At 42.3% G+C, this 17706-nt stretch overlaps 2 protein-coding genes across 4 annotated transcripts in view; one reads left to right on the top strand and one right to left on the bottom strand.

Moving 5' to 3' along the window:
- Window positions 1-15086, bottom strand: part of SKA2 (spindle and kinetochore associated complex subunit 2) — a 39703-nt gene extending 24617 nt beyond the window's left edge. The window contains exon 1 of one of the 2 annotated variants that reach the window (XM_008011257.3): window positions 14962-15086. In XM_008011257.3, coding sequence (XP_008009448.3) covers window positions 14962-14994 — 33 coding nt within the window. In that variant the 5' untranslated portion in view covers window positions 14995-15086. The remainder of the gene's footprint in view (window positions 1-14961) is intronic. The other variant, XM_073004891.1, reaches the window with a different exon arrangement.
- A 344-nt stretch (window positions 15087-15430) lies between these two features.
- PRR11 (proline rich 11) overlaps window positions 15431-17706 on the top strand; it is a 47183-nt gene continuing 44907 nt past the window's right edge. For both annotated transcript variants that reach the window (XR_012088802.1, XM_008011260.3), the window contains exon 1: window positions 15431-15636. The gene's annotated coding sequence lies outside the window, so the exon portion shown is untranslated. The remainder of the gene's footprint in view (window positions 15637-17706) is intronic.

Below are 17706 nucleotides of genomic sequence, written 5' to 3'. Positions count from 1 at the left end.
ATATGCCCTAACACCAGGTCACAGACGTGTTATTTCAAGCAACTGGCAACCGGAGGGGATGAAAGTGGGCAAAGGCTTCAGGTTCATCAGTTCCCAATCTGCAGGCTTTTTTTTTTTTTTTTTGAGACGCAGTCTCACTCTTGTCCCCCAGGCTGGAGTACAATGGCGCGATCTCAGCTCACTGCAACCTCTGCCTCCCTGGTTCAAGCAATTCTCCTGCCTCAGCCTCCTGAGTAGCTGGGATTACAGGCACGCACCACCATGCCTGGCTAATTTTTGTATTTTTAGTAGAGATGGGGTTTCACCATGTTGGCCAGGCTGGTCTCGAACTCCTGACCTCAGGTGATCTGTCCGCCTCAGCCTCCCAAAGTGCTGGGATTACAGGTGTGAGCCACTGCTCCTGGCCCAATCTGCAGGTTTTCATGGAACAATTGCTAGGATATATACATGAGCCCCTGCCTCTAAAAGGCTAGTTTTATTTATTTTTTTTTTATTTACTTACTTGAGACAGACTCGCTCAGTCACCCAGGTTGGAGTGCAGTGGTGCAATCTCGGCTCACTGCAAGCTCCGCCTCCTGGGTTCAAGCCATTCTCCTGCCTCAGCCTCCCAAGTAGCTAGGACTACAGGCACCCGCCACCACAGCCAGCTAATTTTTTTTTTTTTTTTTTTTTTTTTTGTATTTTTTAGTAGAAACAGGTTTCACTGTATTAGCCAGGATGATCTCGATCTCCTGACCTTGTGATCCGCCCACCTCGGCCTTCCAAAGTGCTGGGATTACAGGCGTGAGCCACCGCGCCGGCCTAAAAGGCTAGTTTTATCAGTCAAAGTAGTCTACTCAACTTTTTTTTTTCCTTTGTAGAGACAGAGTCTCGTTTTGTTGCCCAGGCTGGTCTCGAACTCCTGACTTTAAGTGATCCTCCTGCCTCTGCCTCCCAAACTGCTAGGATTATAGGTGTGAGCCACAGATCCAAGCCTTAAATAATTTATGTAATTCGGCCAGGCATGGTGGCACATGCCTGTAATCCCAGCACTTGGGGATGCCAAGGCAGGTGGATCATGAGGTCAAGAGATCGAGACTATCCTGGCTAACATGGTGAAACCCTGTTTCTACTAAAAACACAAAAATTGGCTGGGTGTATTACACTGGTGTGTGCCTGTAGTCCCAGTTACTAGGGAGGCTGAGGCAGGAAATCACTTGAACCCGGGAAGCAGACGTTGCAATGTACCGAGATCACACCACTGCATTCCAGCCTGGCAACAGAGTAAGACTCTGTCTCTAAATAAATAAACAAATAGATAAATTCTGTAATTCAAATGACAGCCACGGCCGTGCACAGTGGCTCAGGCCTGTAATCTTCGTACTTTGGGAGGCTGAGGCAGGTAGATCACTTGAGCCCAGGAGTTCAAGACCAGCCTAGACAACATGGTGAAACCTCATCTCTACAAAAAATACAAAAACTAGCCAGTGTGGTGGCATGCACCTATAGTCCCAGCTACGCAGGAGGCTGAAGTAGGAGGATGGCTTGAGCTCGGGAGGTCCAGGCTGGATTGAGTGGTGATCACGTCACTGCACTCCAACCGGGGTAACAGAACAAGACCTTGTTTCAAGAAGAAAAAAAAAACAAAAAAAGAGAGAGAGCCTAGACATACTTCAAAATTATGGCACATGATACCAAGAAACTCAGTGGCTTAAAAACTGATCATTTATTTTCATGGACCTGCACACTGAACCAGTTCAGGTACTCTAGGCTAGGCTGAGTTTGGCGGCTTTGCTTCACACAGCAATTCTGGAGGATGCCTGGTAGAACCTTTGCTACTGGTGTCTCTCACCCTCTTTGAACCCATGAGGTATTCTCATGAAGCTAGAGGAAACATAAGATTAAGCAGAAAGATTCAAGGTCTCTTAAAGGCCCAAGTTCAGAGCTGCACACTGTCAATTCTACCCATATGCCATTGGCTAAAGCACATCAAGAGGAGAAAAATGTACTCTGCCCACCATGACATCATGACAAACATGTGGATACAGGCAGAAGTAAAGAAATGGGGTGAATTATTCACTTTACTACAATACTTCTATTTTCTTTGAGAAAAATCAGGTAGTACATGTAAATGACAGGGATGGTGTTACTGCAAGCATATTCAGATAAATTCTTTAGTTTATATATGATTGTTTGTGGGCGTTTTGCTCTTGTTGCCCAGGATAGAGTGCAATGATATGATCTCGGTTCACCACAACCTCTGCATCCCGGGTTCAAGCGATTCTCCTGCCTCAGCCTCCCAAGTAGCTGGGATTACAGGCATGTGCCACCACACCCAGTTTATTTTGTATTTTTAGTAGAGATGGAGTTTCTCTATCTTGGTCAGGCTGGTCTCGAACTCACGACCTCAGGTGATCTACCCACCTCAGCCTCCCGAAGTGCTAGGATTACACGCGTTGAGTCCCCATGCCCAGCCTATATATGTATTTTTTTAAATTTTTGTTTTTTAATATTTTTTTAAAAAGAGACAGGGCTGGGTGCAGTGGCTCATGCCTGTAATACCAGCACTCTGGGAGGCCAAGGTGGGTGGATCACTTGAGGTCAGAAGTTCAAGGCCAGCCTGGCCAATGTGGTGAAATCCCATCTCTACTAAAAATACAAAAATTAGCCAGGCGTGGTGGTGGGCACCTATAATCCCAGCTATTCGGGAGGCTGAGGCAGGAGAATCGCTTGAACTTGCGAGGCGGAGGTTGCAGTGAGCCAAGATTGTGCCACTGCACTCCAGCCTGGGCAACAAGAGCGTAACCCCATCTCAAAACAAAAAAAAAAAGAGAGAGACAGTGTCTCACTATGTGGCCCAAGGCTGGTCCTGAACTCCTGGAATCAAACAATCCTCCTGCCTCGGCCTCCCAAAGTGCTAGGATTATAGATGTGAGCCACTATGCCCAGCCAGATTTATTTTTAAAAGATGTCTCTCTTATTTATGGTATCTTGTAGTAAATAAATAGAGCAATAACAAGTGTAGCATAATCAATATATAATGGTTTTAATCAAGAGTTGTTAAATTTCCCTGTATTTTATCCAAAACTTTTTTCTTTTTTTTTGAGACAGAGCCTCACTCTGTCACCCAGGCTGGAGTACAGTGGTATGATCTCAGCTCACGGCAACCTCCGCCTCCCAGGTTCAAGCAATTCTCCTGCCTCAGCCTCCCAAGTAGCTGAGATTACAGGCCCCTACCACCATACCCGGCTAATTTTCGTTGTTTTTTGTTTTTTTTTATTGAGTCAGAGTCTTACTCTGCTGTCCACGCTGGAGTGCAAAAGCGCCATCTCAGTTCACTGTAACCTTCGCCTCTGGAGTTCAAGCGATTCTCCTGCCTCAGCCTCTCGAGTAGCTGGGATTACAGACATGCACCACCATGCCCAGCTAATTTTTTTGTATTTTAAGTAGAGACGGGGTTTCACCATGCTGGCCAGGCTGGTCTTGAGCTCCTGACCTCAGGTGATCCGCCCACCTTGGCCTCCAAAAATGCTGGGATTACAGGCATGAGCCACTGGTCCTGGCATAATTTTTGTATTTTTCTCAAACTCCCGGCCTCAGGTGATCCTCCCGCCTTGGGCTCCCAAAGTGCTGCGATTACAGGCGTGAGTCACCACGCCCAGCCCCAAAACTTTAACTGGATGTTTATATGTAAATGTTTTAAATTAAGGAATATAGGTTCATGATAACTATAGAATATGAATTTAAAATGATTAAAAATGTTTAGGAGTGCGGGCACAGTGGCTCATGCCTGTAATCCCAGCACTTTAGGAGGCTGGGGCGGGCAGATCATGATGTCAAGAGATTGAGACCATCCTGGCCAACATCGTGAAACCCCATCTCTACTAAAAATACAAAAGTTAGCCAGGCTTGGTGGCACACGCCTGTAGTCCCAGCTACTCGGGAGGCTGAGTCAGGAGAATCGCTTGAACCTCAGAGGCCAAGGTTGCAGTAAGCTGAGATCACACCACTGCACTCCAGCCTGATGACAGAGCGAGACTCCCTCTAAAGGGAAAAAAATGTTTAAGAACCAACCCACAGTCATTAGGATAGTCACCATAAAAAAAAAAAAAAAAAAAAGACAAGTGTTGGAGAGGATGTGGAGAAACTGGAACCCTTGTCCACTGCTGGTGTGTAAAATGGTATAGCTGTTGTGGAAAACAGTACAGTGGTTCCTCAAAAAACTAAGAATAGAATTACCATATTATCCGTCAATTCCACTTCTGGGTATACACCTAAAACAACTAAAAACAGGGTCTTAAAGAGATATGTGTACACCCATTTTAATAGCAGCATTATTCACAATAGCTAAAACAAGGAAACAACACGAGTGTCCATGGAGAGATGAATAGATGAGTAAAATGTGGTATATACATACAACGGAATCTTATTCTGCCTTAAAAATTGAAGGAAATCCGCAATATGCTACAACAAAAAAAACAGATGAATCTTGAGAACATTTTGCTGAATGAAATAAGCCAATCATAAAGACAAATACTGTATGATTTCATTTAAATGAGGTATTTAGAGTAGTCTAAATCATAGAGACAGATAGTAGAATGGTAGTTGCTAGACACTGAGGGGAGGGGAAAAGAGTAATTGTATAATGAGTATAGAGTTTCTTTTTTTATTTTTTGAGATGGTGTCTCACTCTGTCGCCCAGGTTCCCAGGTTAGAGGGCGACACTGCATCCTCTGCCTCCCGGGTTCAAGCAATTCTCCTGCTTCAATCTCCCGAGTAGTTTGGATTACAGGCACACGCCACCACACCCAGCTAATTTTTTGTATTTTTAGTAGAGACAGGGTTTCACCATGTTGCCCAGGCTGGTCTGGAACTCCTGACCGCAGATGATCCACCCACCTTGGCCTCCTAAAGTGCTGGGATTACAGGTGTGAGCCACCACACCCAGCCGAGAGTTTCAGTTTTACAAAATGAAAAAGTTATGGAGATGGATGATGGTGATGGTTGCACAACATTATGAATGTATTTAATACCACTTAAAATGGCTGAGATCATAAACATTATGTTACATGTATTTTAACACAATAAAAAATTGGGAAAAAAAGTTCACAAATGTAATAAAGAAAAACAGTATGGTAAGAAAACTTAATAGCTAGAATATCGATCTTACTTTCTCAATACTCCTAGTTCTCCCTCTCAAGAGTATACTGTAACCCTTGCAGTTTCCCCCACTGGTACAATAAACACTTATCTCTGGATGTTCACATACACTATTTCCTCTGCCTGGAATATTTGCCCTCTCCTTCAGTTGGCTAATCCCTACTCATCTTTCAAGTCTCAGATTATATCTCACCTCTAAGAAGAAACCTTTCCCAGGTTAATTTCCCCTTTCCAATGTTCCCCCATAATATCTAGTATCTACTTTTCCCACCATGTCATCTGTATTTAATGTATCTGTGTACTTAATCACAGATACATTAGTCAATGTATTTATCTTTGTCTCCCAGATAAGTTTCTTAATACCTTTAGCCTCTGTTACTAGTCCGACCTAGAAACACTTAATAAGGCCAGGCATGGTAGCTCAAGCCTGTAATCCCAACGCTTTGGGAGGCCAAGGTAGAAGGATCATTTGAGTCCAGGAGTTGGAGACCAATCTGGGCAACAAAGGGAAACCACGTCTCTAAAAAACTTTTTTAAACTAGCCAGGCATCATGGTGTACACTTGTGGTGTCAGCTACTCGTAAGGCTGAGGTGGGACGATCACTTGGGCCCGAGAGGTCAAGGTTGCAGTAAGCTGTGATTGAGCCACTGCATACCAGCCTGGGTGACAGAGGGAGACCCTATCTCAAAAGAAAAAAAGGAAATACATAATGAAACAAAGTAGGAAGTACTTCTATCTACAATTAGGCAAATTAGGTGGGGAGAGAAAGGATTTGTAAAACTACAGCTCTCACACTTACTGACAAAAATGTCTTAAAAAGTTAAATTTATTTTGCAGTCACTAAATCACTAGATGAAACCTTAGCAAAAATTGGCTAAGATTATTTCCTTATTTATAAAATGAGACTACACCAGGCACGGTGGCTCATGCCTGTAATCCCAGCACTTTTGAGAGGCCAAGGTGGGCGGAACACATGAGGCTAGGAGTTTGAGACCAGCCCGGCCAACATTGTGAAACCCCATCACTACTAAAAATACAAAAATTAGCTGGGCGTGGTGGTGCACGCCTGCAATCCCAGCTACTGGGGAGGCTGAGGCAGGCAAATAGCTTGAACCCAGGAGGCGGAGGTTGCAGTGAGCCAAGATGGTGCCACTGCACTCCAACCTGAGTGACGGAGTGAGACTCTGTCTCAAAAAAATAAATAAATAATAAAATGAGAATTGAAATATTGAACTTGAATCAAGGACTGGTTCTAACTTTAAAAATGTTATATATTGAGATAAATTAGAAGGATGAGCTTATAAAATCTAAGACTAGTTATTTTACTTATCTGGGATATTGTTTCTTTCTTTGTTTTTGTTTTTGAGACAGGGTCTTGTTCTGTAAGCCAGGGTGGAGTGCAGTGGCAGCACAATCATAGCTCACTGCAGTCTTGATCTTCCGAGCTCTAATGATCCTCCTGCCACAGCCTCCCAAGTAGGTGGGGACTACAGGCACCTGCCACCTCACCCAGCTAATGTTTTTACTTTTATTTTTAGTAGAGACGAGGTCTTGTTATGTTGCCCAGGCTGGTCTCAAACTCCTGAGCTCAAGCAATCCTCTCATCTCGGCCTCCCAGAGCGCTGGCATTACAGGCCTGAGCCACTGTACCTGGCCGATCTGGGATAGTCTTTTTTTCTTTTTTTTTTTTTTTGAGATGGGCATGGTGGCACATGCCTGTAATCCCAGCTACTAGGGAGGCTGAGGCAGGAGAATTGCTTGAACCTGGGAGGTAGAGGTGGCGGTGAGCTGAGATCACACCACTGCACCCCAGCCTGGGCAACAACAGCAAAACTCCATCTCAAAAAAAAAAAAAAAATCCTCAGATTAACCCCTTGGCCCCTCCTCTAGGTTATTAAAAGGAAAAAAAAAAAATTCCTACCCACTGCTCTAACAGCCCACCAGAGAACAGTAAGAAATTGTAATTTGTAATTAAAAGCTGAAGAGGAAAGCAGCTGCACTTAAGGCTAGGGCTGGTAACTAAGAAAGAAATTTTATGTATCACACACACACACACGCATACACACACACAAATTTGGAATAAAATGGCTTTATGATGAGGATTTATGTTCTTCATTCTCTACAAATGATGTCCTTCAGTTCATGCCTAACATTTTAGGTATCTTTCTTCCCTCTGGTATCTGTATTTTCCCAACCATTTTTAAAGGACTTTTGCTTAACAAATAGCTTACTTTCTTCTGAAATTCAATGCATTTAGAACCCATGTTGTAACTGTTCTTGATCTACTTTTTTTTTAGAGATGGAGTCTGGCTATGTTGCCCAGGCTGGTCTTGCACTACTGGATTCAAGTGATCCTTCTGCCTCAGCCTCCCAAAGTGTTGGGATTACAGATGTGAGTCACCATGCCTGGTCTTTGGTCTATTTTTAAAAGCACTAGTAGAAATCACACTGAAAAGACTATTAAATATTTTTTTAAGGGAAAAAAAAAAAAAATTTTTTTTTTTTTTTTTGAGACGAAGTCTCACTCTGTTGCCCAGGCTGGAGTGCAGTGACACGATCTTGGCTCACTGCAACCTCCGCCTCCCAGGTTCAAGCAATTCTCCTGCCTTAGCCTCCCAAGTAGCTGGGATTACAGGGATACGCCACTGTGCTAGGTGAATTTTTTGTATTTTTAGTAGAGATGGGGTTTCACCATGTTGGCCAGGCTGGTCTTGAGCTCCTGACCTCAGGTAAATTGCCCACCTCGGTCTCCCGAAGTGCTAGGATTACAGGTGTAAGCCACCACGCCTGGCCAAAAACAAAAAATTTTTTTAATTTTAAAAAGTTATAAGCAGACCTATACACTGAAAACTGCAAAACTGTCGAAAGAAAATTTTAGAGACCTAATAAATGGAAAGATATGTTTGTGCACCAGAGGGCTCAATATTGTTAAGATAACTATTCTCTACCGTGCACAGTGGCTCACTCCTGTAGTTCTAGTACTTTGGAAGGCTGAGGTGGGAGGATGGCTTGAGCCCAGAAGTTTGAGACCAGCCTGAGCAACATAGCAAGAACCCATTTCTAAAAAAATAAATTTTTTTTTTTTTTGAGATAAGGTGTCACTGTCAATAGGCTGGAGTGCAGTGGCACAATCACGGCTCACTGCAGCTTTAACCTCCTCAGGCTCAGGTGATCCTCCCATCTCAGCCTCTCAAGTATGTGGCACTACAGTCTTACGCCACCACACCCAGGTAATTTTTCTATTTTTTTGTAGAGAGGAGGGGTTTGGCCATGTTGCCCAGACTAGTACAAAAAATTTTTTTTTAATTAGCTGGGAGTGGTGGCACGTGCCTGTGGTCTCACCTACTTGGAAGGCTGAGGCGGGATGAGCTGAATCTTGGGAGGTCAAGGCTGCAGTGAGCTATGATCACCACTCTACTGCAACCTGGGTAATAGAACAAGACCCTGTCTCAAAAAAAAAAAAAGAAAGAAAAGAAAATAGGCAAAAGATTGTAAGACATTTCACTAAAGAGATATACCAACTACAAATAAGCATATGAAAAAAGGTTCAATGTCATTAGTTAAGGAAATGCAAACTGAAACTATAATGGGGCACCACCACACACCTGTTAGAAGGGTTAAAATTAAAACTGATATTTTTGCATCAACCTAATACCAAGTGTTGATAAAGTTATGGAAAAACTAGAACCCTAATCAATAGCTTTGGGAATGCAAAATAGTACAGCCACTTTGAAAAATATTTTAGCAGTTGCTTATAAGATCAAGCATACTTCCCCCCCCCCAACAAAGATACACTTATCATGCTACCAGAAATCCCATTTCAGTATTTACCCCAGAGAAATGAAAACATTATGTCCACACAAAGACATACTCATGGTGGCTCACTCCCAGAACCCAGCACTTTGGGAGGCTGAAGTGGGAAGATCATTTGAGCCCAGGAGTTAGAGACCAGCCTGGCAACATAGTGAGACTTCATCTCTACAAAAAAATTTTTAAACTAGCCGGGCATGGTGATGCACACCTGTAGTTCCAGCTACTCAGGAAGCTGAGGTGGGATTGCTTGAGCCTAGGAGTTTGATGTTACAGTAAGCTATGATCACACCACCGCACTCCAGCCTGGGTGACAGCATGAGACCCTGTGTCTAAAGAAAAAGAAAAAAATATTGTTAAAAAAAATTAAACAAAGACATTTGGGAGGGCAACACAGGAGGATCACTTGAGCTCAAGAGTTCGAGACCAACCATAGCCATTTTATTCATAATATGCAAAATGTGGAAATGACCCCATGTCCATAAGTTGGTAGATAGAGTTTGTGATATTCTATACAATGAATACTACTCAGCAATAAAAACTGTCCAACTACGAATACATACAACATGGATGGATCTCCAAGCATTATGCTAAGTGCAAGAAGCCAGACACAAAAGACTGTATAATGTATGATTCCATTTATATGAAATTCTAGGAAAAGTTAAACTAGAGATCAGTGGTTGCCAGGGAGTTGGGGAAGAAGAGGTTGACCACAAAGAGGCACAAAGGAATGTAGGGGTCTCACTCTGTTGCTCAGCCTGGTCTAGAACTACTGGGCTCAAGTGATCTTCCCACCTCAACCACCTGAGTAGCTGGGTCTACAGGTGCACCACTCTGCCTGGCCACAAACAAGCTTTTTGTAAAGTAACAGAAATGTTCTATATCCTGGCTGTGGTGGTGGTTACATGACTGTATACATTTGTCAAAACTCATCAGTTCACTGGGCATGCCACACCCTTGTAGTCAAAGCTACTCAGGAGGCTGAAGTGGGAGGATTGCTTGAAGCCAGGAGTTCTAGGCTGTGCTGCATTATGATTGCCCTGTGAATAGTCACTGCCCTCCAGCCTGGGCAACACAGTAAGACTTAGGCTTTGCTTAACGAATAGCTTACTTACTTTTGTTTTATATAATTGTATCTCAATACAATTCATTATTTTTTAAAAGTGATGAATCCACACTATTATATCTCATAAGAATAAACTGTAAAACAAGCACTCTTAGGTTCTAAATTCAACCATTTCCTAGACAATACACAAAATTAACACCAATTAACATTTGGAGGACTAGGCACAGTGGCTCACACCTATAATCCCAGCCCTCTGGGAGGCCAAGGCAAGAGGACTGTTTGAGCCCAGGGGTTCAAGACCAACCTCGGCAATACAGTGAGACCCTGTCTCCACAAAAAATTTCAAGAAAATATTAGCCAGGCATGCTAGGACACGCCTGTGGTCCCAGCTACTCAGGAGGCTGAGGAGGGAGGATTGCCTAAGCCCAGGAGGATGAGGCTGCAGTGAGGCATGAGTGGGCCACTGCACTGCAGCCTGGGCAACAGAGCAAGACTCTGTCTCTGGAAAAAACAACAACAAAAAAGATGACTTGGGGCAAGTAACTGCAAGAAAAATATAGAGCAGAAATTGTTTTCATCACTACCAATTCATCATAAAACTCAAATAAAACCTAAAGTTTGAAAGAACCTATACAAATATGTAACAGAAAGCAATAAATTATAAAGTATTACTCATTTAGACAAACCATAACAACTTGGATATAAAAAAATTCTCTAGATGTGTTTCATAATGCAGTAAAATAGTAAGTTTTTAATTAGTTAAAAGGTTTTTTTTTCAAATTATGACTTTCTAAAAGATACACTGTTAGTAACAACATTATAGTTTTCAGCAACAAAGGTTGTGGTAAATTATTTCCTGATACTGAAGGAAGATGTAAGGTAAGAATCAAAATTCTGGCGTGCATCCTGCTTTCAGATGCTTTGACAATACTATTGCACTGCTAGCTGTAAAGTACAGTAGTGCAATAAAGTCAGAGCATTCGTTAGCAGTAATAAGTAGGAAAGGAACACAAAAGCATCTTGCATCAGTTGAAGCTTCAATGTGAAAAGAATTTAAAGTAGGGTTGCCATTTTGGACAGAAAAACATCCAAAACCAAAAAACATTTATATCAATGTTTTTTAAAAAAAGGATAAGACTTAAATATCAAAGTGATGTTGCTTATTGATGACTAATATACAAATTAACATTCAAACAGAAACATGCATAGATGTAGAAAGGAATTTTGTAAATATGCCCTAAGCCTTAATAGTAATTAGAATGGGTATTGTTAATACTTTAGGATTGTTATTAACAAAACCAGTTATAATTACTACTAAGACAAAGTTGTAAAAAATATTTTTGTTCTCTGCAGAGATGTTGGTTAGCTCCTTCTTTCAAGGCAATTTACTGATTAACCACCACATAAAACAAGCCCTTTGAATACAAGTATCAAAGAAAACAAATGAAAAGTAAAATAATAAATTTCTCAATCTCTACATACTCAATCTTATCACTCTGGAATCTAAACCACTATACAAAGAAAACACAAAAGCACTTACCATCTTACAGCTTTTTATCTTGAGTTTACTAAGGGCTATTATAACAACAGAAGGGAATCAATGTGCTGTAAATAGAACATTAACTCTATCTAACTGAATACTATCCAAGGGGATTTCAAAATTTCAGTTAACTCCTAAATCTTAAATATAGGCAGAAAGCATCTCCATTTCCTTCAAGCTTAGAAATATCAAAGAGAAAATAATGATAGGGGGAGGAGGGACTGAGATTTAAGTAACAAGTTTCCTTAGTTCCAAGCTAATTAACATTCTAACTTTTTTAATGGATAAGAACCCAATCAGAAGTCAGATGTAAACCCAGAAACAGAAATAGTATCATAGTATCACACTGCATTACCTTTTGTGTACAGTCACTAGTAGTACCACGAAAGAATGAAGCTAAACAAATCCCACCCTATCAATAAGTGAAGGGGAAAAAGTCAGAAAACAAAGATTGGCCTACAATAAGCTTATTCCCCCATTAGTAATGTTGATTGATGCAAAAATATTTTTTCATTATTTTCACCAACCTCACTTTAAACAGTCCAGTTCAACTACTTAGTCAGATTGAGCCTACTAAGGAAATGGATTTATACAAAGGAGAGCTGAAATTTAAGTGTCTTGGTGTCAAATCCTGGGCCACATAACTAAAATATTAGAATATTTAACGCTGGTAGTCAAGTTTCAGGTTTTAAAGACAATTGTTTAAAAGATAAGTGTTTAACTTTCTGAATTGGCAAGTTGTTACAAACAAGAAAAATATGAAAAAAATTAAAGGTATCAACAAAATTAGGATAAACACTTTCTTTTCAAATTAAATATTATGCATTCTCTTTTCACAAATTAAATAGTCAATGCTAGTTCCTTGACAAATCCTTTATTTAACTGATGTAAAACCAAAAATCAGAAGATAGCACAGGAAATCATTTACGCTTAAAACCTTATGAAATAAACTGGTCCACAAGTATAACATTTTTTTCTAGAAGTGCATGGTGAATCTGAAGATGAGATGCACTGTCTTTTATTATCTAGTCAATATAAAGCAGTAATAATTAAAGCCATGATAAAAATTCATTTCTAAACTCTAATAATTATGGAAACAAACTAATAACCTGAAAGGGAAAAAAAAAAAAGCTACCACTAATTTACTTGCAAGGACGTAAAAAAGGAAAAAACCCTCATTTCTTTGTTTCCTGTCTTCAAATATAATTTAAATACTACCTCATCATTCAAACAATATCTAAAAGTTTAAATGTCTGGCTACCTTATAATTTTCTAAAACCTACTTTTTCAAAATGTTTACTTCATCATTGTTCACTTAAAAGAGAATTTGTTCAATCTAAAGAAGTCCTGTGAGAACACTGACTCCATTGCAAAAGCCAGACAAGTTTAAAAATTAAAAACAGCTAACTTGAGAAGCAAACAACCTATTAAAAGCAGAATTAGCATCATTTAGCAGAAATGAATTATGAATTTAAGCAGAAATATCTGTATCAGTAGGGAAGAATCCAGAATGGGAGAAGGGCAAGATAGTCTTAACATTTAAGCCTGTTGACAGAATCAAATTACAATGCTTAACATTTTGTTTTTAAAAAGAATGATAAAAATAATAAAACTTAGAACTAAAATTTCATTATTACAGGTTTGAAAATCTGCAGGAAATTATTCCTTCTTCCCTCCCATTTCTCCCTACACTTCTCCAATCCCACACACACTGCACAAAGAAAATTTAAACACAAAATGCTAAAAGTAATTGAAAGCCTTCAAATTAAATTTGTATATGAGGCACTCCAATTCATTTGAACATCAGAAGAAAATAAGATATATCAAGGCCTGTTTTTCTGGAGTGGGAATGGGGGTGGGTGGTTTCTTCCAGGATCACCACCCATCCTTTCCAAGGAAGAAGTTAGAGGCCCAAGATTCAGCTTGGAGAAAGCAGGGCAGGCACAAATACCTAAGCAGTAATGCCAGGGAATGGCGTGGGAAGGAAGGACGGATTACAAACGAATAAATAAGTTTTTTACTTTTTTTAAACTTAATTTTTTTTTTTTTTTTTTTGAGACGGAGTCTCACTCTGTCGCCAGGCCAGAGTACACTGACGCGATCTCGAGAGGCTCAATGCAACCTCCGTCTCCCAGGTTGAAGCGATCCTCCTGCCTCAGCCTCCCGAGTAGCTGGGACTACAGGCGCGTGCCACCACACCCAGCTAATTTTTGTATTTTTAGTATAGACGGAGTTTCACCATGTTGGCCAGGAGAGTCTCGATCTCTTGACCTCATGATCCGCCCGCCTCGGCTTCCCAAAGTGCTGGGATTAGAGGCAAGAGCCACTGTGCCCGGCCAATCTTATTTAACAGACAAGCAAACAAACAAACAAAAGACAGGAGCTCAGTGGCAGGCGCTTCCTCCAAAGTCCAGGTTTTTAAGGAAAGCAGCCCAATCTGGAAAAAAAAAGAAAAAAGAAAAAAAAAAAGATAATGCTGGACGAAAAGGGCTGAAGACATAACAAGGGAACTAAGACGAAAAAAGCGCGGGCGATCAAGCTGGTAATCTAAGGCTGGGAGGGAGGGAATAAAGAGAACAAGTGAAGGACGGATCCTTAAAGAAAACTAGAAGGACAGCCCCTCAGCTGGGCGCCCCCGAGCAGGCCAAATACGCCAGCAACAACGGGAGTACTTTGCGATTCTTCGCCCCCATTCTCTACTTTCACAGATGAATGAAAGTTCACAACTCAAGAACAGGATGCCTTTCCTGTCTCAATCCCGCCCGCGCTCCAGGAGAGGAGCTCGCGGTTCCGATGCCTTCGCTCACACCTCTTCCCTCACCGAAGGTTTGCCACCCCCGGACCAAACAGAAATGGGTCTAGATGCTTCCTTGGCCGTTAGGAAGTTGTGCATACAAGTCTAGCATCCTTTCTCAGACTTTCTCGGCCCGCCTTTTAAAACGTGGGCGGGTCGGCCCTACAGGGATATTTCTCCTCGCCCCCGTCGGTTTATTCCCCACCCCACCCCCCGTTCCCCTTTCTTGGAGTGTGAACCACCCCTCCCTTCTTGGGACGCTTAGGGACCGTTCCATTCACATCTTTTTTGGTACAAACACAGAATGGGGTCTGCACCGGGCGCAGTTCCGTAAGGGGTGTAAAGGTGAGGGCAAGGAACAAGGAATTCCAAAGGCCCCGCACCCTCAGCATCTCCCGCCATTTCCCTGACGAGTTTCCCGGATGTAACCCCTTCCCCGCGGCGGTTTAGACACCAGACGGTGGCGGCTCCCTTTGGTGCAGGAGGAGGGAACTCGACTCTGGTCCAGCCTCCGCCGCCCGGAGTTTCCGGCGACTCCAAATTGTGCCCCACCTTCGAGGCCGTGGGGGAAAAATAAACTACACAGTAGATCTCCTTCACTTTGCACTCACCATCAGTTCCAGCTTATCGACCTCCGCCTCCATGTTGAATAGTTGACATTCCTCAGACCGCGGCGGCGCTTAAGCCGCAAGCCGTACTAGCACGGAGGGCCTCCATTGGACAGCTGTCACTCAACGTCTCGCACCCATTGGTTCCTCCGTTCCACCGGCTCCCGCCCATTGGAGACTGGGTAACGCCCCTCTGCATGAGACACATTTTCCTGTTGGGCAAAGACACAAAACGCCGCAGGAGGATTGGCTGCTGTGCACATTTTTTTTTCCATTGGCTGCCCCCTGCTCTCTACTTTTAATTTTATAGTTAGGGCTCTGCAGAGAAGAGCTTGAGATTGGTGCAATCGGAAGAAGAGCCAACCAATCACACCAGAGCTTCCACCGACGGCAGACGGGACGTAACACACCTTCTTTCCCCTCCTGCTTTCCTTCCCCTTCTCTCCCGCCTTCCCCTTATTCATACCAGAAGCGCCTCAGCTCTGATTGGCTGGAGCTCTGTGCTATCTCAGCCAATCACAAGCCGGGCTGTGCTCCTACGCTATGTAAAGAGCGAATCGTGCAGAGACCGTGTCTACGATTGGTCTCTCCTTGACAAGGATTTAATTTTGAATTTTTCTTTATGGCGTGGGAGAGGCCACAGCCCGGACTCCATCGACTGCCCCGACTCTTAGACTAGTAAGTGCTGGAACGATTATGTCTTTGTTATCTGAGCTCGCGTCTTGAGTAGCTGGGCTTGTTGCTGCTTGTGTGTTTTTATGGTTTAAGGAGGGGGAGACCTTGGCTGGACACGAAGGGGAAATGGAAAGGGGAAGGGTAGGTTTGGGGCTGGGGAAGAAGTGCTCGGCCTGGCTTCATCTTAACCATACTTCTATTTAATTAACACTTCGCAAGATATGTTTTGGAGCAAAGCATATGCCTTCCTTTTGAATATTTCTTTATATATTTGCTGCTCAGTGTAAGTCCACAGATCAGCGGCATCCGCATCTCTTGGTTGCTTGTTACAAATGCAAATTATCGGGCTCCAGCCAAATTTACTAAATCAGAATATACATTTTAACAAGATTTCCCTCAGTGATTTCTATGCACATTAAAGTTTAAGTTGGTACATTTCTTGACTGGGAATATTACTATGTTACTTGATATTGTCTGGCATTCTGTTAGAGTGTCCATTTTAAATGCGTGTCCTGTTTACTGAGTGCCTAATGCTGTGCGGGATGAGACTTTAGGGAACTGCAGTCTCTTTGGAGAAACAAGACAGGAACAAAAAAAGCAATGCTAAAAAAAAAAAAAAACAGAAAACAAAACAAAACAAAACAAACAAAAACAGCATAAAACATAAAATTTTTAAAAAGCAAGTACCCAGAAATAGTGCTATGGGTGTTCAAGAAGAATCAGTTGAACTGGTAATGGAAATTAAGTAATTGAAGGCTATGTGTGGAGGAGCGCAAGAGACCTCCATAAAAATGTGTTTTAGGAAGATGGCAATGAAATGCAACAGCCACTTCCGTTGCTGCCACAGCTTTGAAAGTACCCCAGAACAAAGAACTTTTCTTTTTTTTTTTTTTTTTTTTTGTAACAAAGTCTCACTCTGTGGCCCAGGCTGGAGTGCAGTGGCGCAATCTCGGCCCACTGCAACCTCCACCTCCGAGGTCCAAGCGATTCTCCTGCCTCAGCCTCCTGAGTAGCTGGGACTACAGGCGCCCGCCACCTCGCCTGGCTAATTTTTGTGTTTTTAGTAGAGACGGGGTTTCACCCTGTTGGCCAGGATGGTCTCGATTTCCTGACCTCGTGATCCACCCGCCTCGGCCTCCCAAAGTGCTGGCATTACAGGCGTGAGCCACCACACCCGGCCACAAACAACTTTTCATATCATTGGGAGGAGTTGTAACAGAAACAGCAGCGCCAACTCCTGCAAAAGACTGTAATTCTTACTGTATTATTTACTGCATCTTCCTATTGGAAAATAGCTTTAGACCCATCTTTTAGCCATATGAAGATGTGGTATGATATGAAGAAATAAAAACCTCCCTAACCAAGAGAATTTGACAATATTAGAACATATTCCTTAACTAAAATAACACCTGCTAACTAACACTTAGCACGAATGCTTCTTTTCATTCTTTATTGAATGAAACATTATTTAGCTCCTGCTGTATTCAAGATGCTTGGAAAACAGTCCAGCAGGATGACAAACATACAAGCAAAAATTACAATGAAATGTAATACATTTTATAATAAAGGTATGTATAAAGTGCTATAGAAGTGCAAAAGAGATGACATTTCAGCCAGTATAAATTCTGTAAGGTGGCTGGGCACCGGTGCCTCACACCTGTAATCCCAGCACTCTGGGAGGACAAAGCGGGCGGATCACTTGAGGTAAGGAGTTCAAGACCAGCCTGGCCAATATGGCAAAATCGCATGTCTACTAAAAATACAAAACTTAGCCAGGTGTGGTGGCACACCCCTGTAATCCCAGCTACTCAAGAGGCTGAGGCAGGATAATCGCTTGAACCCAGGAGGCGAAGGTGGCATTGACCCGAGATCAAGCTCCTGCACTCCAGCCCAGGTGACAGAGCAAGACTCTGTCCCCCCAAAAAAAAAAAAAAAAAAATCCAGAAGGACAAATGTTGGTATTGTTCAGGATTGTATGCCAGCACCTAGCATAGTACTTGGTGGATTATAAGCACTCAACTAGTATCTATAAGATAAAGTAACAGAATCTTGAAGGATAGGTATAAGTTGACT

The sequence above is a fragment of the Chlorocebus sabaeus genome, chromosome 16 (assembly GCF_047675955.1).
Source record: "Chlorocebus sabaeus isolate Y175 chromosome 16, mChlSab1.0.hap1, whole genome shotgun sequence".
In the NCBI taxonomy this organism is placed as follows: Eukaryota; Metazoa; Chordata; class Mammalia; order Primates; family Cercopithecidae; genus Chlorocebus; species Chlorocebus sabaeus.
The sequence above is the reverse complement of the archived record's forward strand: the minus strand, read 5'-3'. Positions and strand labels throughout refer to the sequence as shown.